Source organism: Callithrix jacchus, chromosome 8 (genome assembly GCF_049354715.1).
Source record: "Callithrix jacchus isolate 240 chromosome 8, calJac240_pri, whole genome shotgun sequence".
Lineage (NCBI taxonomy): Eukaryota > Metazoa > Chordata > Mammalia > Primates > Cebidae > Callithrix > Callithrix jacchus.
Genome location: NC_133509.1, coordinates 116,133,896 through 116,157,414, shown reverse-complemented (window position 1 = coordinate 116,157,414; position 23,519 = coordinate 116,133,896). Strand labels below are relative to the sequence as shown.

Here is a 23,519-nt window from a genome sequence, read left to right as displayed (position 1 = left end):
TAAAGGAGCATATTGGGGGAATTTGATTCTATGTGAATTGTATGACAATGATGATAACTGACTGGTTCAGGAAACTTACTGCTTTTACCAATTTTGAAGCAAAGTATTGTGGTGCTTTGTTCGGTTCAAGATATGAAATGAACTATTAAGCTTTTGTTCCTTTAAAGCTTTAAAAATGAACAGCTCCTGATGTGTCTGATCTTACTGCTCTTTCTTGACTCCTAACGTTAGCAAAGATAATGTAAGCTTTTAGTCAAGTCTCATAATCTCTTGTTAAAACATTGTTGGAAATAACTGAATGAGGATATCAATATGAAAAATAAAACATTTTAAGGAATGTATTTGAACATGGTGAGAAGTCAGAGAAGGGAAGGATTGTAGCATACTGTGTATGGACAATAGCCTTTAATAAAATTGTTAGTTTTCCTACTTGATAATTTCTTGTGCCTTTGGTGGTTTGAAATTAAATATGAATTCATTTCTTTTGAGATGGTCACTGCTAAAATTACAACTTGGAATACATGCTTTTTGCTTTAGGCCAGCTTCTTCAGGTGGTCAGAGCAGCCAATGGTGCCCAGTATATCTTTCAGCCTCAGCAGTCAGTGGTTCTACAACAACAGGTTATACCACAAATGCAGCCTGGTGGAGTACAAGCTCCTGTTATACAGCAGGTAAAATAATCTTCTATTATGATTGGTAGGGGGTTCTGTTTTCTTCTATATGTATTCCCTGGGTAGTTCCCCTCCCTTATATGCACAATTTCTTAGACTCTTCTTCAGTACTACAGACCCTGTTGTTTCGAATTTCTCCTGTATACAGCTTAATCTAGATTCAACATCTATTAAACAACAATTATTGTGTCTGTCCATCCTTCATCATCCCCTTGAAGGTGGCAGCACTCTACTTCCGGCCTCCTAAGCTGGTCATTGGGCCTTTATTCAATAAGCAGTTACTGAGTCTCAGGGTTTCACAAGGGTCAAGGAATTTAGGAGTGAGTGAGGCAGACATGACTCTAGTTTCATGATGGTTATTCTATATTCTGGAAATGGGTAAGTGTAATCTTCCTTTTCCTTATCTCTGATATCCAAGGTATCTGGCCCTTCCAATTCTTGTTAATAGTTTTTCTTTCTTTTTTTTAACTGCAGTTGTGACATGTTTTTGCAGTCCCTTAATATGTTTGACATTGTTTTTTCCTCAGCCTCTCTTGTCATTTCCTTAGTTCATATTGTCCATAGTTTGTCACTAAAATACTATATTGTATCTGCCTCTTATCTTGTGCCCTCCTAACCTGACTGATTATAGTCCTCTTTCTGTTTTTTCTTTTTCTTTCAATTTTTTTTTTTTTTTTTGAGATAGAGTCTGTCTCTGTCGCCTAGGCTGGAGTGCAATGGCACAATCTCAGCTCACTGCCACCTCCGCCTCCTGGGTTCAAGCATTATCCTGCCTCAGTCTTCCAAGTAGCTGGGATTACAGGCATGCACTACTGTGCCCAGCTGATTTTTTTGTTTTTGTTTTTCGAGATGGAGTTTCACTCTTGTTACCCAGGCTGGAGTGCAATGGCACGATCTCGGCTCACCTCAACCTCTGCCTCCTGGGTTCAGGCAATTCTCCTGCCTCAGCCTCCTGAGTAGCTGGGACTATAGGCACGCACTACCGTGCCCAGCTAATTTTTTGTATTTTTAGTAGAGACAGGGTTTTGCCATGTTGACCAGGATGGTCTCGATCTCTTGACCTCGTGATCTGCCTGCCTTGGCCTCCCAAGTGCTGGGATTACAGGCTTGAGCCACCACGCCTGGTCCTGATTTTTGTATTTTTAATAGAGACGGAGTTTCACCATTTTGGCTAGGCTGGCCCTGAACTCCTGACTTTAGGTAATCTACCTGCCATGGCCTCCCAAAGTGTTAGGATTATAGGCGTGAGCCACTGCGCCTGGCCTGTCTTTCTAAAAAAACCTTTTAACAACTTCCCATTGCTTTCTGAAAGAAGCCTAAACAACTCAATAAGATCTTTTTGTGGATCTTGTTTCTTTGTACCCTTCAAGTTTATTTCTTGCCATGCTCCCAGGTATATTCTTTAGCTACATTTACATCAAAATAAATACTTGGATCTACTTGCATTATATTCTTGTGCTGTGAGCACTAAAATAAAAGAGGTATGGTTGTTTTCTTGAGGAACTTACGTACTTTATATGTTTATGTGTCTACCTCTCTTTTAAATGTCAATAAAATAGTATGATGATAGAGACAAGATCAGAGCAGTAGTATTAATCCAGTTTATTTGCATCTTTCCAAAATTACATCCTGCTGTCACTTCTTGGTTTCACTTGTTGTTACTCTTCTCCTAAGAATGCTGTCTGGCAACCTCCCTGCACGTCCCCCAAACAAATAAAACAGAAACACCCGGCTAACCTTCTTAGAGCATCGGTCCCTCAGCTTTTTGATACCAGGAACTGATTGTGCAGAAAGCAACTTTTCCACATATGGGGCAGTGGGGATAGTTTCAGGGTGAAACTTTTACTTCAGATCATCACGCACAAGGAGTGCATAACCTCTGTCCTTGCGTGTGCAGTTCACAGTAGGGTTTGTGCTCCTATGAGAATCTCATGCTGCCGCTGATCTGACAGGAGGCAGAGCTCAGATGGTAATGCTCGCTCACCTCTTGCTGTGCAGCTGGTTTCTAACAGGGGTTGGGAACTGCTGCCATAAATCACAAACAGAAACTCAAGTATTACTTGGTAATGATATAAGTAATATTTAAGCATGGCTTGTCCCCCAAGTTGAATTTCGTACCCTCTCTTGTCTTCCCATAATACTGTGTCATATTTGTACTATGTCTCCTGTCTTTTTGAGTTGTTAGTGCTTTGTTTGCCTATTGTACCTTTTTTTTTGTCTTTTGTACTGTTACACCATGTGTAAGTGTTTTAAAAGAAATACTATGTCTTCTGTTTGCATTCCTTGAACCTAATGGCAGGTAACAAGCATCCAGTCCTCCTTTATTATAATATATAGAATTAATATTTGTTAATAAGTTGTGGCTTACTTTAGAATTTTAGATGCAGAACCTGGGAAGGAACTTAAGAAATTATCTGATCTGGTGGCTTTAGAAAAATAATTAGCTTTTACCTCACACTGAGTTGGAATATTAAGGGTATGGCCAAGGTATCAGTACTTTTTAAGCTACCAGGTGGTTGTTATTTGCAGCCAGGGTTAAGAACAATTGATCCTAGTCTAACATTGAATGCCAGAGGCCAAAAGGAATTAAATGACTTGCCTCTGCTATATCTATGTCTGACCTTAGACAAAAGTAGACCCAGGTTTTCAGATTCTCAGTCCAGTGTTCCTCATATAAAAGCAGTGTACAGCTCTTGGCCTGGTATCTGGCATGTACATATTAAGTGCTGAATAAATGAGGTGAAGTAATTATCTTTAGAAAATCCTTATTTTCCAGAAATTTGATAAAATAGAAATTTAGTGGGTCAGTACACTAGTTAAACATTGCATTTTTACTTTGGTAGTTTTAACTGTATATGCAATATGGCCATTTCTGGTGATTCTTCAGCATTTGGTGCTATTTCTATATACCATACTTGATCCTCTTAACTAGTTACTATTATGTGGTTTTCTTTTGCTTTAGGTACTGGCTCCTCTTCCTGGAGGGATTTCACCACAGGCGGGTGTTATCATTCAGCCTCAGCAAATCTTATTTACAGGAAATAAGACTCAAGTTATACCTACGACAGTGGCAGCACCTACACCAGCCCAAGCACAAATAACTGCAACTGGCCAGCAGCAACCACAGGCCCAGCCTGCTCAAACACAAGCTCCATTGGTCTTACAAGTTGATGGAACTGGGGATACGTCATCTGAAGAAGATGAAGATGAAGAAGAAGACTATGATGATGATGAGGAGGAAGACAAAGAGAAAGATGGAGCTGAAGATGGGCAGGTGGAAGAAGTATGTTTCTAGTAAAATACTTAAAATGATAATCTCAATCATTTCCTTTTTTAGTTGGTGCCAAACTGATAAATTATATCCTGTATTTTCAGAGACTGTTAGGTGCTATGCAACATAAGATTTTAAAGATAAAGATTGTTTTAACTTTAGCAAGGTTTTTGTATTCTAACTATATTTATTTCATGATTTCGTACAGCTGGTAATAAAAATGTATACCAAATTAAATTGTATTAGTATGTGTAGTAAAGAATACAAGTAATTCTAACTCTGGCTTATGCATTTATAATGTAGGTTAAACATAAGGCACTGATAGAAAAATAGATGTGGTTAATCTTTTGCTTCAGTAATTTAAAAAGCACAGCAACATTTGGGGAGAGAGCAGACTCAAGAAGAACTAAATGTCACAAATTTATTAAATATTTAAAACTTTATGGTCCACATTTTGTACCAGTTCCTTAAAAACCTATGTACCCTTAATGTCTGTGTTCTTCTAGAAGCATATAAATATGCCTTTGTTTTCCCCATTATTCTAGCTTAGTTACTAGTCTCCAAAAAAAATTTGTCCCACCACAGTTTTCATTGCCTTGTTTGGCCTAAAGTGCAGCCTTCTTGTTTCTTAGTACAAGTTCTAAATTATCTAAGTAACTTAAAAAAAAAAGTTTATTATTGAATATTGAATATTCGGTAGACTCAAATTAGTAGAAGTATTTCAAGATATAAATAATCCTGGTACCCACCATCTAGTTAAAATAAAATCTGCTTTTATTTAACGTGCTTTAGGTGCCTCTCCCTAATCCCATCTTCTTTCCTAGGCTATCAAAGTACCTTTGCTCATACATTTTGTATTGATCATTAATTGCTTTTTAATTTTACCATATATAGTTATGTTCCTAAATAGCATATTTAGTTTTGCATGTTTAAAGCGTAAATGAAGTAATTATGTATTCTTCTGCAAGTGTTTTTTTTTTCCCTCAAAATGATATTCCTGAGGTTTATCCAAGTTGTTGCACGTAGCTATAATTATTTTCATTGAAGAATATACCATAATTTTATTTGTCAGTGTTTCTAATCCAGTGGACGTCAGGATTGTTTCTAATTGGTTACTGTTACAAACAGTTATAAAATACTGTAGTGTATGTCTTCTGCAAGAGGTTCTCTAAATTTTATACCTAAATAGTGAACTTCTGGCTCCCAAGGCATGCACATCTGCAACTTTACAATAAAATCCCAAATCATTTCTGTCATTCATTACATAATTGTGCAGATGTCCATACATCCTTATCAATACCTGATAGTGTCAGGATTCCTAATTTTTATGGTCTGGTAGGTAGAAAATAGTATTTCATTTTGGTTTTAGTTTGCATTTCCTCACTTACTAAGGAGTAAAGGCTCTTTTTGTGTATTTATTTGATATTTGTGTTTTATTGTATGGAAGTGTTTATTCAGGTCTGTCCATTCTCCGCTGCTAAATTCTTTATAGTTTCAATGCTACTCTAAGTAACATGTTTTTATTATATTTTCCACTTGTTTATTGGTAGTATGGAAATGTAGAGAGCTTTTATTTTATTTATTTATTTTTTTTGAGACGGAGTTTCGCTCTTGTTACCCAGGCTGGAGTGCAATGGCGCGATCTCAGCTCACTGCAACCTCCGCCTCCTGGGTTCAGACAATTCTCCTGCTTCAGCCTCCTGAGTAGCTGGGATTACAGGCACGCACCACCATGCCCAGCTAATTTTTTGTATTTTTAGTAGAGACGGGGTTTCAGTATGTTGACCAGGATGATCTTGATCTCTTGACCTCGTGATCCACCCGCCTCGGCCTCCCAAAGTGCTGGGATTACAGACTTGAGCCACCACGCCTGGCCTGAGAGCTTTTAATATTCATCCTTGAACCAGTCACCTTCCTAATGTCTTTTGTTAGTCCTCATAATGTATCTGTAGATTCTTTTGTTGTCTTCTATGTAGATATTAACATCTTACATGAAGAATGGCAGTTTTTTTAATGGCTTGTTGACTAAGCCTTCCAGAACAATATTGATAAGAAATGGTATAGCAGGTACCCTTCTCTTATTCTTAAACTGAACAATAATCTTTTCCATGCTTCACAGTTAAGTCTAATGTTTGTTGTGGGGTTTTTTTTTTTTAAATGCATATCTTTGCCAGATTAAGTAAATTTCCTTCTTTGCATTTCTTTGTATTTTAAACTGTAAGCTAATGTCGCATTTAATTCAACACTTTTTCTGCAGTGATTGATTATACAATTTCTTAATGTAATATTATTTATAATGAGTTTCATTAGTGGATTTTCTATTTGTAAACCAATATTGTATTCCTGGGATAGCACAACTTGACCATTTTATATTTCTCTTTTTATAAATTACTGAATTCACTTTGTTCAGGGCTTTTTCGTAGATATTCCTGAGTGATAGATACTGTCTTTGATTTTCTGTTCTCGTACTCTTCTTACCAGGTTGTCAGGTTATGGTAGCTTTATAAAATGAATTTGGGGATATGTTTTCTCTATTTTGAGCTTTTTTTTTTAAAGACTGTATTTAATTTTTTGTTGATATTGTTAAAACATGCAACTACAGATACCTGGGTCTAGTAATCTTATGCCCTTCAAGTATTTTGTTTCTGTTTGAAACAGTTTTGATAAGTCACATTTTTCTAGGACTCTATATATTTATCTAAATTTTCAAGTTGATTAACATAAAGTTAATCATGATATTATCTTTTTGATGCCAGAATAATTTGTTGTCATTTCCCTTTTTCTTCATTCCTAATATAATTATTGTGCCATCTGTTTCTTTTTTTCTTGTTCAATCTTGCCAGGGGTGTGTTCTTTTCAAAGAGTAAACTTTTAGCTTTATTCTCTCTAGTGTGTTTTTTCCTGTTCTATTAATTTCTATTATGACTTAACTGTTTTGTTTGTAAAGAACATGATCTGTTTGATCCATGAATCCTTGGAAATTGCTTGAGACTTGCTTGATTTGGTCAGTTTTTGTGTATGCTTTGAAAAGAATTTTCTTTTCTGCACTTGTTTGGTACTTGTATGTGTTTGTTAGATTTACATTGTCAATAGGTTTGCTCAGATGCTCTTTATGTATCTTTGATATTTTTTGTGTGCTTGATCCATTTTTTACTACTGAATGAGATATGTTCATATCTCCTACTATGGTAGTTCATATGTTTCTTTTGTTCTTATGCTATTTTTCTTTTTATAGTTTGAGCCTCAAAATGGGTGCATGTAAGTTTAACATTCATTGTTTTTTTCTCAGGTCATTGAACCATTTATGATCATATAATGTCTTGCTTTATTGCTAGTAATTTTTTTTTAACCGTAAAGAGTGTTTGTGTGAAACTAATAGAGGTGTGCCAGCTTTGTTGTGGTTAGAATTTGCCTGGTACAGCTTTTTTCATTCTTTTACTTTTCAAACGTTTTGGATCTGTAAGCTTTAGGTTTATCATTTTATATTGCTATTTATGTTATATATATATATATATTTTTTTTTTTTTGTAAAACTTTTATGTAAGCCAAGATTGTTCAGTAGGGACAGAATAGTCTTCAACAAATGATGCTTGGATAATTGAATATCCACATGCAAAAGAGTTAAGTTGGACCCCTACGACATACCATATACAAAAATCAACTGAAAGTGGATTAGAGACCTACACATCTCGGAGCAAAACTGTAAAACTCTTAGAAGAAAACATAGGGGTAAAGCTTCATAGTTTTGGCAACAGTTTCTTGGACATGACATTCCAGAGTACAAGCAATCAAAGAAAAAGTGGACTTTGTAGATTAAAAAGATATTTTTTGTTTTTGTTTTTTGAGGCAGAATCTCTGTTGCCCAGGCTGGAGTGCAGTGGCATGATCATGGCTTACTGCAGCCTCAGCATCTTGACCTCCCGGGCTGCAGCGATCCTTCTCCCAGCGTCCTGAGTAGCTGGAAGCAAATGTTTGCAAATCATGTATTTTATAAGGATCTATTATCCAGAATATATAAAGAACTCTTAAACAGCGTAACAACAAAAAGCCCAATTTAAAAGCTGGCAAAGGACTTGAGTAGACATTTCTCCAAAGGAGATACACAAATAGCCAACAGGCATCTGAAAAGATGCTTAGCATCAAATGAAAACCACAGTGAGATAACCACTTCACATCTACTAGGAGACCTGTACTCAAAAAATAAATGCTGGTGAGGATTTGGAGAAATTGGAACCCTTGTGCATTGTTGATAGAAATGTAAAATGGTACAGCTGCTGTGGAAAACAGTTTGATGGTCCTCAAAAATTAAGTATAGAATTATCCATATGACCCAGCAGTTCTACTCTTAATTAAGTATATACACAAGAGAACTGAAAACATGTTTTTTTAACAAAAACCTATATGTGATTGTTCATAGCAGCCCTATTTATGATATCCAAAATGGTATTAACAACCCACATGTTCATCAGCTGATAAATGCACTGATAACAGTGGAATATTATTTAGCCATAAAAAGGAAGTATTCATATGTGCTACAACATGGATGAACCTTGAAAACAGCTGAGTGAAAGACATCAGCCGCACAAGGCTACATATATGATTCCATTTATATGAAATATCCAGTATAGGCAAATCCATACAGACAGCAGACTATTGATTGCCAGGGGACAGGGAGAATGGGGAGTGACACCTTAATGGGAAAGAGTGATGAAATGTTCTGGAATTAGGTAGTGGTGAAGATTTATACACATTATAAGTGTTCATTGCACCTGAATTGTACATTTACAAATGTTAAAATGTTGAATTTTATGTTACATGAAGTTTACCTCAAAATTTTTTTCACTTTACATTGATGATACCTATTTTAACTTAAAGAATATGTATACATACACACCTGTGTGTAAGTAGGCATAGGCCTAGATATAATCTTTTTTTTTTTTTTGAGATAAGAGTCTCAGGTTATTGTCCAGGCTGGAGTGCAGTGGTGTGATCAAGGCTCATTATAGCTTTGACCACCTGGGGTCAAGTAATCCTCCTACCTCATCCTCCTAAGTAGGTGGGATTATATGCATATGCCACCATATCTTGCTAATTTTTAAATTTTTTGTAGAGATGGCATCTCACTATATTTTCCCGGCTGGTCTCAAACTCCTGGCCTGAAGTGATTGTCCCGTCCAGGCCTCCCAAAGTGCTAGAATTACAAGCATGAGCCACTATGCCTTTTCATACCATCTTGATTATTGTTCTCTCTACTTTTGTCTTCTCTTTCGCTCTTTATTAGAAATCTCAGTTACATCTTTTATTTCACAGTTGGGGCAAAGTTTAACATGTTTGGTTATTTTATGCTCTAGTTATGTTTTATCTTGGCCCTTAATTCTCTTTAATTTCCTACTCCCTGCCTTTAAGAAAAAAATAAAAAGTCTGAATCTTAATTCTGCTTCATGCCTCCACCATAACCATCATAATGTTAAACATGCTGATTTGTATTCAGAGTTCAAATTCTTTAATGTAGACAGTAGGGCAAACTGGTAGCCTATTGGATTGCCCTTCTTTTCTCCTCTAACTTTTCCACTGTTTTTCGTTTTCTATTGTTCGTAGTACATAGTGCTATTAGCTCTTTTAAACCTTCATATTAGGTCCTCTTCTAGGCATCTTAAACAGTTATTATGGAGAATTATCTTGTATTGTTTTTAAAGAATTAAAAAAAACCATCTTTTCAGATTTACAAGCTATATAGCTTAACTATTTTGATTATATTTAATTTCTTACATTTAAGTAATACTGGCAAACTGTTAACAGCTGATTTGAGTATTATATTCATGGCATACATAGATGCATTTGGCATTTGGTTCTCAAAGAACATCAAGGTTATTATATTTCTTTTCAGTGAATATTAGGCTTTCTAATAGTAATACACAAACTCTCCTTTTATTTGTAGGAGCCCCTTAATAGTGAAGATGATGTGAGTGATGAGGAAGGACAGGAACTTTTTGACACAGAAAATGTCGTCGTATGCCAATATGATAAGGTAAGGATGTTATCTTCAGATTGCTCACGTTATTTGTGTTGTAATTTCTTTCCTACATAATTCTCTCTGCCTTATTGAGACATTTGGGCAGCTGATTCATGCCTCTTAAATTCATCATGAACAGTATAAAAACACTGTTATAGTTATGTGGATTATTTTAGTAGAATGAAAGATTAATTTGTTAGCTCTACATTTGAAAAATAAGTTATGAATGAAATGAAAAGAGCTATGATCTTTTTTTCCATTTAGACTTTCAACTTGTAAGCAGAGTAAACAGCCACTTTGAGGTTGTCCTTTATGTTAATGGCTAACTCAATGAGATAATTCTGTTTTCTGTTTAGCCTCAGCTGTCTCAAAACTAGAAGGATTCAGTTGAATCTCTAACTATTTTTATTACTAAGGAGAAAACTAAGGCAATGAACAGTACTAAAAACAAACAGATAAGTTTTTACTGAAAATTACTTAAAATATTATTTAACTTTGCTGTATTTTGCTAACATTAAGGAATTTTTAAACCAGATACTGAAACAAATAAAAAGAAAAAAAAGAAAAGAAAAATAAAAAATAAACCAGATACTGTGAAAACTAGCTATTGATTTTTTTTATTCTTAATTCCTAAACAGGGTGCTTCTTTCCAATTATTTTTGTTATATTTATTTGTATTATTTTTTGAGATTTTGGTTTTTCAGACATTTAAATTGGAATACAGTTTGGTTTTACCACAATCATTAAGCTTATAATACATGCACATATTACATTGCATTTATAATTTTAGTAGTGGTCTTTACCAAATGCTGAAAATTCTAACAGAAGCTTATTTATTCAACAAACATTTATAGAGTGCGGAAATGCACCAGACACTATTTTCTAGGCACTGGAGATGTAGTTATAAACATATAAAATTTGTGCCCTGCATAAAGTTTCCTTTATAGATGAAGAAAATCTTAACTCTGTGGCTTTTTTAGAAATGAATGTGATAAGTAGCTGTGCTTACTGCAAACAGATCTATAGGGAGAATGCCAATACTGTGGATCTTATTTGCTAATAAAAAAGTGGAGTTAGGACAGTTTTATACCAGTGAAGTTATAGAATAAAGTCAGTAAGGTCATTGAGACTTTCACAGCATTTGTTTTTGTGCATTATGACTTCTGAGAGACTGTTCTTAATACCATATACCATGTGCATTATAACAAATGTGGCTTCCTGTTAGATACACATAGAGCAAGAGTATGAGGTTAAAACAAAAGATACCAATAAATCCTTATTGTTAGGAAGTCTCAAGGGATCTCCTTGCAACCAGATTATCCAGAACAGAAGTTTATATTGAGATGTCAGATTTATCAGGCAAGAGAGGACCTTTGTTTTAGCCTGACTGAAGAATATACTTCTAAGTGTCTTTCTGCTTTAAGAGAATGGTTGTATTCTCCTTTGGCATAAACTGTACTCATAATATTTTAAATGTTAAAATTGGTTTGTTTTGCTCCCAGAGACATTACTTCAGTGTTTTAAATTAGTAAGTGGAAAATAGCTCTAAATAGTGTGCTGAATGGTAAATAATTATAAAATTTGCAGAGGTCTAATTTTAAGAATCAAGTGAGTTGCTTTAAAGATTGTAGGAGGGTGATGGCTTGATGTCATTAGCCAATAGAAAAGAACAGCAGTGTTCTATGACTGCATAAAATGAAGTTGGATATTGTTTGAGCCACCTCGAATTTTAGGAATGTAGTTTTAAAGCCTAAACTGTAGAATGTCAACAATGAGTCAATTTTAGAAGAGATTATAGAAGGACTAATAAAGTTTGTATTGCCAGTCAAATCAAAATCTTAGTTAAATGCTAATATGGCAGAGTTCTTGCTTACGAGTGGGTAGATAAGGGCTGATACAGCATTTGGTGAAAATAGCATCAGATATAGGTAATCTTTCATTTCTAATTAGGAAATTTAAGAGGACTTTCTCCTGGCTTTGAGAACATTCCTTCATTAAGGGGTTAGGGCCAGTAAATGAATTGCTTTTTAAGTTGTGACTGTGTACTTCTATTAATATAAAAATATTTACCATTTATTACTCGGTATGACTTCAGTGTTGATTGTGTGGATTAATTGGCCCATGAAACTTTCCTACATTTATTTTTTGTAAATTGTGCTGTCCTATGACAGAATGCAGTCAGGTTCTTTACTTGTGTCTGTGGAATCCCTGTTTCCTGGCTACTTATCACTTGTTTTTGTCTAGCTAAGCCCAGTGTCTTTCTGATTGCAGTCACTTGGTTCATGCTGGAAATACATTTGTGTACACATTTGTAGGATAAATAATACTTTATAGGAAATCAAAGGAAAGGGGAGACAGTGGTCTTTTCATGCAACAAATACTTACTGAGTGTCTATGATGTCCCTTGGCACTAATTCTTGGAGCTTGAGATATACTAGTGATCAAAACAGAACAGTCCCAGCCATTAGGAAACTACTTCAGTCAGGGGAGATAGATGCTAAAACATAATAAATTGTGATTTATTTATTTATTTAAAACATAATAAAAGATAAGTATATTATGTTAGAAGCTGATAATCGGTATGGAAGAATAAAGAGCAGGGAAAGAGGACAGGTTTGGTTTCAGTTTTATATACTTCTCCCTCTATATATACTTCTCCCTGTTTATATACGTCTCCCTATATACATACTTCTCCCTGCTAACTCTCTTGGAGAGAGTTAGCCCTGTCATCTGGTGGCAGAGTCTGTTTATGTGAGGAATAGTGTGAGGAGGCCTGTGTGGCTGGACTGGAATGAGGGAAGGGGAGAGTACAGTAGTAGATAGAGAGGTAAGGGAAGGCCGATGGTGTGGATTATATAAGGACATGGCTCTTACTCTAAGTGAGTCAGAAAGTTATTGGAAGGTTTCAGTGAGACAAATGGTATGATCTGATTTAAATTTTGAAAGGATTACTTTTCTTTCGTTGTAGAGAGCAGAATGTAAGGATGAAGCAAAGGTTGCTGAAACAAGCATACTATTTAGGGGGATATTATAATAATTCACATGGGAGATAATGGTGACTCAGCCTTTGGTGATGGTATTAAAGTTGGTGAGAAGTAGTTGGATCTTGGATTTGTTTTGAAGGAAGAGTCTCAACAGGATTTCCTGATTCTGAGATGTATGTGTAGTAGAAAAGAAAAAGGAATCAAGAATGACTCACAAGATTTTTTGATGAGGATTCTGAAAGAATGGTGATATGATCAATTCAGATGGGGAAAAAAAGCTGCATGTGGAGCTGGTTTGGGAGAAGACATCAGTTTGGTGTAGAACATGCCAAGTCTGGTATGCTTGATAGACATTCGAGTCATTAATCTTAAGATGCTACATTTAGCATTTACTTACTGTATTTAGACCAGAGATATAATTAGCTCTTAATCCAACATTCCTTGCCCTACCTGTTGTTTTAACTTGTGTTTTGTTTTGCATTAATAAGTATGAAAAGTTTGAATTTAGAAGAGCATGAGAGTGGTTTTCAAATAAAATGAAGGTTGAGTGATTTGTGTGTGTGTGTGTGTGTGTGTGTGTGTGTGTGTTTGAAGTCTGAAAAGGCAGAGCTAGGATCAATGAATGGAATTTGGAGAAGCAGATTTCAGTAAGGGTAACTGAAAGATTTTTACAATAGAGCTGTTCCCCAAAGGAATAACAATTTGAAATTATTTGCTCACTATTTCTAATTGTATGCAAGCAGACACCGCACAACCATTTGCTAGGAATATGTCATGAAGAATGTTTGCACTGGGAGGTTAGGCCATGGAATTTTGGTAATGAGATCTCAGAAAATATCTGTACCTGGACTGGCCTGGTGGCTCACGCCTGTAATCCCAGCACTTTGGGAGGTTGAGTTGGGCAGATCACCTGAGGTCAGGACTTCACGACCAGCCTGGCCAACCTGGTGAAACCCATCTCCATAAAAATACAAAAATTAGCCAGGTATGATGGTGGGTACCTGTAATCCCATCTACTCAGGAGGCTGAGGCAGGAGAATTGCTTGAACCTGTGGGTTGCAATGAGCTGAGATCATGCCATTGCACTCCAGCCTGGGCAATGGAGTGAGACTCTCTTAAAAAAATAAAATCTACACCTGTTGAGCATTTCTGCATTATTATATGAAACAGACTGATTTAGTAAAAGGAATATTGGACCAACACTTAAAAATCATGATTATCACTTAGTACCAATATACCCTTGTTCAAACCATTGAACCCTATCCAAGCTGTCATTTCTTCTTCTGAAAATGAAAGGCTGAACTAGTTGATTTTTTTTTTTTTAGGTACCTTTAAATCATAGAATAGGGAGAACCATGGGGCATTCTTTGCAGAAGATGTGGAACTTGAACTGAACATTAAATAATTAGTGCGAATTACTGGGAAAAGGAAGAAAGGTCACTTCAGTTCCTTAAGTTTTACAATTCCTCTCCCTCACCAAATCCATGGAATTACAAACAACTAAGGACTATAAGTGAATGCAAAGATGGGAGTTCCCAGAGCCTGCCCTTCAGCTCTTTTTGTTTAACTGTGGATGTACGTAGTTTTTTAAATCTCCTGTAAGTGACTGGATGATCAGCATCCTTTAGATGTATTTTTAAAATACTGCTATGTATAAGGTTCCATGTTAGGGCTTGAGAACACTATAAAGAGTTTTATTTTGGTAGAAGAAATGAGTCCATAATTGTAATGCCTACAAATAATGTAAAAAATGTCAGTGAGAGTACCATTGGAAAATAATAGTTTTAGCTGGTAAGATTTGGGAAGGCTTTGTGGAGGATACAGTCTTTTTGAGGTAGACTTTGAAAATACATATGCAGACCTGATAGAAGGATAAGACATTTTGTAAAGAAATATTTTTTTTCACTACTTTAATGAACACAAGTACTGACAGCTATGAAATAGTACTAATTACAGATAAATTTATTTATTTATTTTAAACCCACCTAATGAGTGAATTTTTTGTGGGGTGTTTTTTGGTGAAATCAAACTTTATTAAGAAACCAATTTTGAGGCCATGTGCCATGGCTCACACCTGTAATCCCAGCACTTTGGGAGGCTGAGGCAGAAGGATCACATGAGGCCAGGAGCTTGAGCTCAGCCTATACAACATAGGGAGACCCTATCTTTACAAAAACAAAATAAACCAATTTGCAAATAAAATACTGTAAATACTGTTTTGTGGGTGTGTGTGGTGGGTGTATATGGATTTTTTGTTACTTGTTTTCTGATTGTATCTCTTAATTCTTTTAATTTTGTTTTTGTTTAGATACACAGAAGTAAAAACAAATGGAAATTTCATCTCAAGGATGGCATTATGAATCTTAATGGAAGAGATTATATATTTTCCAAAGCCATTGGGGATGCAGAATGGTGAAGAGTTGCTTTTTTTCTTTTATAAATAAAAGAAACTTTAAAAAAATTTAAAGTGGACAGTTTGAAACTTGGGCATATGCCAACCAAAACTTCATTTCTGCATGTCAGAAAATTGCAGTAGAAGCAAAGCTACTGGAACAAAGATAGACCTTGACAACATAGACACTACGTACTGGCAAGCCATGGAACTGTAGCACCTGGGGTTGTTGGGTGGGAGGGTTGGGGTTTTGTGTAGCAAAACCATAATTTTTGATTTTAAATACAGGTACCTGCCACCAGTAATTAGCATGTAAAGCTTTGTCTATATTCCTTCCTCCAACTTGGGTTCAGTCAGAAGATACTTGTTGGAATGAACTGAAGAAACTTCCCTTTTGATAGATTGAACTGAAATTGCTTATTGTATGTGGTTATGTTTGGTAAAAGTTGTGTGCGAGCTTTTTACAAAAGGGTAAGAATTATGATGTTGAATTTTAATTCACTTGTATAAGAAAACAATTTAAAACTCTCATAATAGGTCTTAAATATTTTTACTTGCTATTCTCCCTCAGTGATATATACCTCTTCCTTTCCAGCTTTATGAAACATCTATTTAAGATTTAAAGGAAATTATCAGCGATCATAGTTTGGAGATAAAATTTGACCCTGGAATGGATATTTATTTTAATTAGATTTTCCTATTTATTAAATGTAATTAAAGACTTGGATCTTGTTTGAGTTGAGTGGAATTGAAATGACAACTTTAATTTCCTTACAAAAAAATTTGTTTGTTTTAGTGCCACACCTTAAAAAGAAACCCCAGACTAGCCCCTCAGGAATATAGTTTTATTTTGCAAGTGTATATTCTAGCTGAAATTGTATACACGTGAATATACGTAGACTTTTCCTGTTGGGCTGAAGTGTGTGCTTATAAATGTGTTTAGTCTTTAAATATTCAGATAACAGTCTGTGCATTGATGAAAGTATAGGGCAGGTGGTGAGGACCTGGATTTTTATTAAACAATTTAGTAATTATAAAAGTTTCTTGTGTTTACTAGTAAATAATTTTAAAAATCTATTCTAATTCAACAAGTTTTTAAAATCAACTTTGTAATTTGAGGGGAAAATTTTGGGGGAAGAGGTGGGTGGGCCTTTAAGTTACCTCTCTTTTATCTGGTGGCCCTTCCAGGCCATTGAGAAAATAAAGACGTTGGCTCCAGTTTGCACATTGGGAAGAAAGCATAGAAATTTGACTTGTATATTAAAAATAATAGAAATGTAATATGTATGTTAAGAATGCGTAGGTCTGTATTCTGTAAGAGGCTCTGAAGAACAATATGGCACTACTGTGTTCAGTGTGAATTCGCTGCCTGGGAGAACTGCAGGAATGCTTGTCTTCACCATTGTGTTCTTATAACGAATTCAACTTTCCATGGTTTATCTTGACAAAATTTACATGTGTTTAGATTACTTGTATATTGATATATTTTTTTAGTCTTCAATTTTTGTCTTCCTTTTGCCTTTGTGTTTTCAGAAGTAACCCATCGACACTTTTTAAAGTACATTAACAAAGAAGAAACTGTGAGCTGTTATATAGTGTTTCTTTTTTAACACACGTCTTTAAACTTTAAAAAAGGCAAAAATTGTTTTTCTACTTCCCACCCAGCTTACCACCTTGGTCTCTTTAACTTATGTTCTAAACTTTGATGTAAATGGTGGTGTCTAGCATGCTAGTAGTTAGATTTTATTTAGATATCATAAATGGTAGTATAGTTTTTATTTTGACTATATTAATTTAGTTTTTTGAGGGGAAGTTTGTTTATTCTGTGACTCTCAAAGCACACAGAGGTTTTAAAATATATATTGTTATATAAGACTGAGAGAAGAGGAAATGGGAGGGAGTAACATCACAGAAATCCTGTTGTTCAACTGTTCTTCAATACAGTTGCTAGTAGGTTTGTATTTACTCAATCAAGAAGTTGGTGACTGAACTACCTATAAAAATTCAGCAGTGCTGCAGTGTTGCTTAAATGAAACCCTTTGGCTATCTAGTAGTTTTTATGCTACTGAAAGTTGGATTACTGTATGATACTCAGCTCGTCTTGGGGCCTCTATGTAGACAAACATTCATACTCATAGTAGCATTGTATACTAGCCTGTTTTTATAACTTTATTTTTCAAACATGAACAACCACTGCTTTCATAGTGGTTATTTTGTTATTTTTGAAGCAGGAAATAACCATTTGTATTTGCACCTGTATATTGCATATTAATTATGGTATACTTGGCAGATGCTTTTCTTTTACCTGTGAAAATTCTGAAAGCTGGTCCAAGCTACATTGTGTACCAAATTGTGCTCTTATATATTATTTGCATCGTGTTCCTTTTTAATCAAATAGCATGTTTTAGTTTTATTATAGTAGCTTTTGCTGTAAGAATGTCACTTGCTTATCTTTTACTGTACTTGAATTCTTAATCATGCTTTTAACATTATATTTGACGAATCATTTCATATTAAGTTCCATTAAAATGTCATTCCTTTAAAAAGGCAAGGGATTCCCACTTTCAGAATTTTACAATGAAAGTAGCATGTGTATCTAAAGGCAGAAATTAGTTTGGACTTGGTATGAAAATAAGTACTGGCTTCTGGAGACGATTTGTTTAGATTTGCACAGATGGTGATGGCACCTTTTACTCAAAAAACATTAATCAACAGTGCTAAGGAAAATTTACACAAAATTACAAGAGAAAACAAGGAAATGTGGTGTGCCTTTCCGTATACAAACCCTTGCTTGGTGGTCATTTAGGTAATCAGACCATTTGAATGCCTGAGAGCATATTTAATTTCTGTGGAGTGCCACATATGGCTAAAACAACTCTTTGATGTGCAATTAATTTCTAGAGTAAAATGTCTGTTATATGAGGGGGATCTTTTTATTAGGCTTTTGTATTTTTTAAATGTTCACATTTCTTTCTGTTAATTAAAATGCCATCATAATGTCACATTTACACTGTTGCCTCTTTTAAAAGCAAACCCACTCTGATGTTATTCTAAGATTACATCAAGACTTTAGCAGTGTGTACTAATTGAATTGTGTTCTTGATGAGCATAATAGATTCTGGTTTTAGAAAATAAGATAACATATAGCTTTTATATGAATATTTTCTTTTGCTATAATGAAAATCAAAGATTTTTTTTTTCCTGGCTTCTATGGAGGAATGAAAAGAGTTGTCTCCCTCTAAGAGTAATGTTTGATTCTCATAGCAATAATGTCACCATTATTATCAGAGGGTAAATATGCCTTGTATAGGAAAACAGACATAGTTTCCTCTTGGGCGTTCTCTTTATAACTTAGCATTTCTTCCACTTGAGAAAATAGCTGTATTTTCAGATTATTTCATCTTGAACTTTTCTTTTGAGCTTTTGTGCAATGCAATAGTTTATTGATCCATCTTTGTACATTTTGATTTTGAATTCTTTGGTTAAAAAAATAGTTGCTTTATTTGTTTCCTCATGAGTTTATGTTAAACAGTTTTGCATTTTAGTCCTTTATTATGCTATGAAATTATTATGAAGTTTATATTCTTCCCTTTTTAAGCCTGCCTTACTCTGTCTTTTGTCATCGTCTGTGGTTTAATGAAGAACACACCAAACTAACATTTTTGTTTATTTTAAGGAACAAGAAAACGTTTTCTCTTTTAAGGGAAGAACCATATTGAATTAGTAACTACTCTTTCAGTCAAGGTTCCTTAATCAGTCCAGTCTGCATCAGGGCTATGATTTGCGGGTTGGGGGGGGCAGGGCTAATCCTTTTTGCTGTTCTGAGCTACTATTGTCAACTGCTGTTGTACATACTGTTATGTGTAATGGCGTAAATATATTTATTATGTTTGTAAAATTCATTGCAGATCAAGGTTGCTCTTCTGTGATATATGGGATATTATGTTTTAAAGACCATCTTGGAATACAATTAGAGAACTTAGTATTTTGATGTACTAAGACCTATTTTAAGTTTAATATTCTACCTTTGCAAAAACTTTAATTAAAGATGTTATTTAAAAAAAGTAATGTTGCTTGCTTTGCTTACTAGTATATAGCATTGTTACAGATAATTGAATAAAATACAATTTAGAAAGGAAAATGCTTTACATTGTTAATGAGAATTCCACTTAACAACAACAAAAAGATATTAAATTCTGTATCGTAAAGATAAGTAGGTTGGGATGTCAATTCGAATTAGTAAACTGTGTTACAAATTATTAATAGTAGCTTTAAAAAAGTTGTATTTTCCAGGCACTCCGGAATTTAGGTTGGGCAAATTCACACTAACAAATAATAACTAAAAATTGGTATAATTATAACATTGTTTTTTAAAATAAAGATTACTCCTTGTGGAATATTAATAACCAACATTGTATTAAATGAGTATTTCTACTCCAAAGTATAGATTACTTAGGATAAAAACATTGTTATTTCTCCGTTTAGTCAAACCATTTCCTCTTAGTTCAGAGCTTATAAATAATTGCTTATTAGGAGAATTGGATTACTGAGGATTGTATTGCATATTGAATATATTTTGTGTTATTTTAGAAGGTATTAAATAGCAGGTATTTTAATTTTGTAGTTAATTCAGCTGAATCAAGAAGCTCGCCTTTTTGTATTTTTTTAATCTTGTTACAGACTATCTAGAAAACATGCAAATTTTAACTATTAACATAATGATAATAAAGATATCTTATTTATTGCCAGCAAATCTTGTATATTGCAGTTTAATTCAAGCTCCTACTTTGATGAAGCTTAAGCTTTTGGCTTCAGTTTCTCCATCTATAAAATGACAAGATGTTGAGGATGAAGTGAGGTGTGATGCATGTAGAGCTCTTAGGTTGGTGTCTGGTATGCGGGTCAGCACTCACATGTCACAATTATTTGCTTAATTTCATTATTTGCATAATTTAAAATTAGTCGAGGACTTGGAAAAAAAAATTAACGGTCAAAAATAGCAAAAACTAATTGAGAGCTGGTGAAAGAGTTCATTGCAACTGAACAAGCCTGGGAGGATAAGTTGGTGAAACAATACATCTGGCTACAGCAGAAAGTGCCAGAGGAAAGAAAATTGAGTGTGGAGTATAGGAGAAGGATAATCAAACAATGGGAGGGCTTTTAAGCTTCCCTTCCCCTCACTAAAAAAAAAAACCCTAAATTGTATGTCTCAAGTTGAATTTTCTCAAAGCTAAAGCTATAATACTATCATTTTAAAAATTGACTTTTCCAAATATTAATGGAGTCTGTCCAGTTCATTTAAGGAGAAAAGCAGAGTTGTCAAACATTGAAGCTATTATGGTTACGTCACTCTGATTCTCACAATGTCTCCTCCACTTTGAAAAAGAGCACATTGACTTTTTTGATGCTCCACGCTAATGATGCATAGGTTAGGGTGGCATTGCTGAGTGGGGCAAATAGGGCCAGGAAAATGTCACCCAGGTTAGTTGCAAGAGTTCGGAGAGAGTAAAGCTTTTTAGAGCTGTTTACTTTTAGCAGGGATGCAGAAGGGACATTTGTTGTTTTGGCTTTTTTTTTTTTTTTTTTTTTTTTTGAGATGGAGTTTCGCTCTTGTTACCCAGGCTGGAGTGCAATGGCGCGATCTCAGCTCACCACAACCTCCGCCTCCTGGGTTCAGGCAATTCTCCTGCCTCAGCCTCCTGAGTAGCTGGGATTACAGGCACGCGCCACCATGCCCAGCTAATTTTTTGTATTTTTAGTAGAGACGGGGTTTCACCATGTTGACCAGGATGGTCTCGATCTCTTGACCTTGTGATCCACCCGCCTTGGCCTCCCAAAGTGCTGGGATTACAGGCTTGAGCCACCATGCCCGGCCGGTTTTGGCTTCTTAGTGTCAGAATACCTTTCCTATTTTGCTTCATGCCAAGCAGAATGGAGTGCAACAAATATCCCTCTTTATGGAAGTAGAATAGCAAGTGAGAAGTCACCTGCCTCTGCAGCCAGAAACAGGGACCAAAATCTGTGAGGTGGTCAGACGGATGCTTGTACTCAGGATTTTGAGTCTTAACAGCATGAGACAAAGTTGCAGGATCAGAGGTCCTGTATGTGTTCAGGTCTGGTGGTGTGATAGTGACTGGGGCAAGAGTGCCATTGGCAACCTCCTAAGCAGACTTTGCTGCATACTGCTATTGCACCCTTCCAATCAATTCCTGTTCTGCTTGAAATAATCAGAGTCCGTTTCTATTGTTTGCAACCAAGAAAGAAAACCATTATTTATGCAAAGTATGTTTTAAGAATCACCGTTCCCTTTTAAGAGTCTTTTACATTCACAATTACCCCTTCTTCCCATTAGACCTCCTGTAGTATTCAAATATCTTCAGTGAATTATCAAAACAGTGATACTTGTAATATCAGCATCACAATTGTGTTTGGCTGATTATCTTTGAACATGAAAGAGTTTGTTAAATTTAAACCCATTACATATTGTGTCATTCATGTATTCTGCAAATACTTGAGTACCTACTATGTGTATCATGACAACTAGATCCCTATTTTAAACCCAGCACAGTCTTGAAGTGACTGGTTGGTAGAACTGGCAGAGTCCCTTCAAGATTCTTCATCTCTGGAGGCCAATCTGGGGCTCAGTAGATGAGGCCACTGGAGGTCCATTTGTAGGAGATGAAAGAGCACAGAGATTCCGGAAGTCCTTGACATCTCCCAGAACTTATTCTAGCACAAGTCTGCCTTGATGTACTTTCCAAGACTTCCTCTCCTTCTTGGTGTGAAATATACAAGGACCCTGTGCTGTCTCTTGAGATGGCACTCAGTTTATAAGTTCTCCATTATAAAGAGTGCATGTGCTATATATACTCAGTGTTATTTTTATGTTCTTAAAGTCTCCTTTTTGATGTGCTCCATGTATTCTGGAACCTTTCCATAGAACTCACCTGTCACAACCAAGAGACTATGTGGGGAGTCCCTATTCTCAAGGAGGGCATTACAGGTGGAAGAAGGACACTGAAAGATTTTACAGATACAGCTTTTGTGGAGCAGAGAGAAGTGTTTGGAAATACTGGTTTTGGAGTATGCAGCAAGTATGAAGAAAAGGGGGGATGGGGACTCAGAATAAATATTTCTTGAGTGCAAAATACATTGCCTGTCTTTTCAAATACAGTAGCATTGAGGGTGGTTATTTTTATCTTCATTTTACAGATGAGTTGATGGAGCTTTGTGGAGGCCAAGTGATTGGCCTAAGACCACACAGCAAGACCATGGTTTGAAGATGGGGCAGATTAGCAAAGTGAGGTCAAGATACTCCATCCCTAGTTTAGGATGAGATGGGTCTTTCCATCACCTCAGTTTCCAGGAACAAATGGTTTCCGTCTTAGCTAAACCTGTTAATAAGAGGCTGTGGCCTTGCAGCAACCTGGTCTGTTGTTTCTGTTCAGAGGGGATATTCTGGGGACAGTTCTTCACTCTCCAGTGTCTGAACTCACCACTCTGAAAGACAGAGAGACAAACAAAAACACTGTCCGGGTCCATGACAACAAAGTCCTTCTGAAGAGTCGTTCAGTGAAGACTTGGGGATTGGCAAAGTGGTCAGTTCTGTTTTTGTTCTCTCCTAATAGTTCAATGAGTTAAAGGAAAAGAGTGTTTTCAGGGGGAAAAAAAAATCAATATTTTTGTTTGCCTGACGGAGAACTGTCTAACCTCACCTCATATCACTTTTCTGGTGAATCTGATGGTGAAATAAGTTTATCCTTAAGGGAGCTCCCTAATGCAATTAAAGTGGCCATGGTTTCTGCGGTTCCATGGCAGGGCGCATCAGAAATATAGGAATTTCGAGACAAATTCCTTGTGGTTATTATAGTCTGAATGTTCTACCCCCCAAATTCATATGCTGCAATTCTAACCCAAGGTGATAGTGCAGATTCATTTGCTGCAATGCTAACCCAAACGGGTGTTTTGGGGCAGTGAGGGCATAATGCACGTATGAAGAGACTCAGAGAGCTAGCTAACCCCTTCCACCATATGAGAGTGCAACAGGGAACAGACTCTCACCAGACACCAAATCTGCTGGCTCCTTGATCTTGAACTTCTCAGCCTCCAGAACTGTGAGAAATAAATGCTAATTGTTTAGAAACTACCTACTTCATGGTATTTTGTTACAGCAACCTGAACAGACTAA

The 23,519-nt window shown here is 35.6% G+C and overlaps 1 protein-coding gene across 4 annotated transcripts in view; it reads left to right on the top strand.

Moving 5' to 3' along the window:
* The window catches only part of GTF2A1 (general transcription factor IIA subunit 1), a 48,150-nt gene extending 28,066 nt beyond the window's left edge, over positions 1-20,084 (top strand). For all 4 annotated transcript variants that reach the window (XM_035261209.3, XM_035261207.3, XM_035261206.3 and 1 more), the window contains 4 exons: positions 538-671; positions 3,634-3,954; positions 9,881-9,970; positions 15,248-20,084. In XM_035261209.3, the coding sequence (XP_035117100.1) occupies positions 538-671; positions 3,634-3,954; positions 9,881-9,970; positions 15,248-15,355 (653 nt within the window). In that variant the 3' untranslated portion in view covers positions 15,356-20,084. The remainder of the gene's footprint in view (positions 1-537; positions 672-3,633; positions 3,955-9,880; positions 9,971-15,247) is intronic.
* The last annotated feature ends 3,435 nt before the right edge of the window (positions 20,085-23,519 follow it).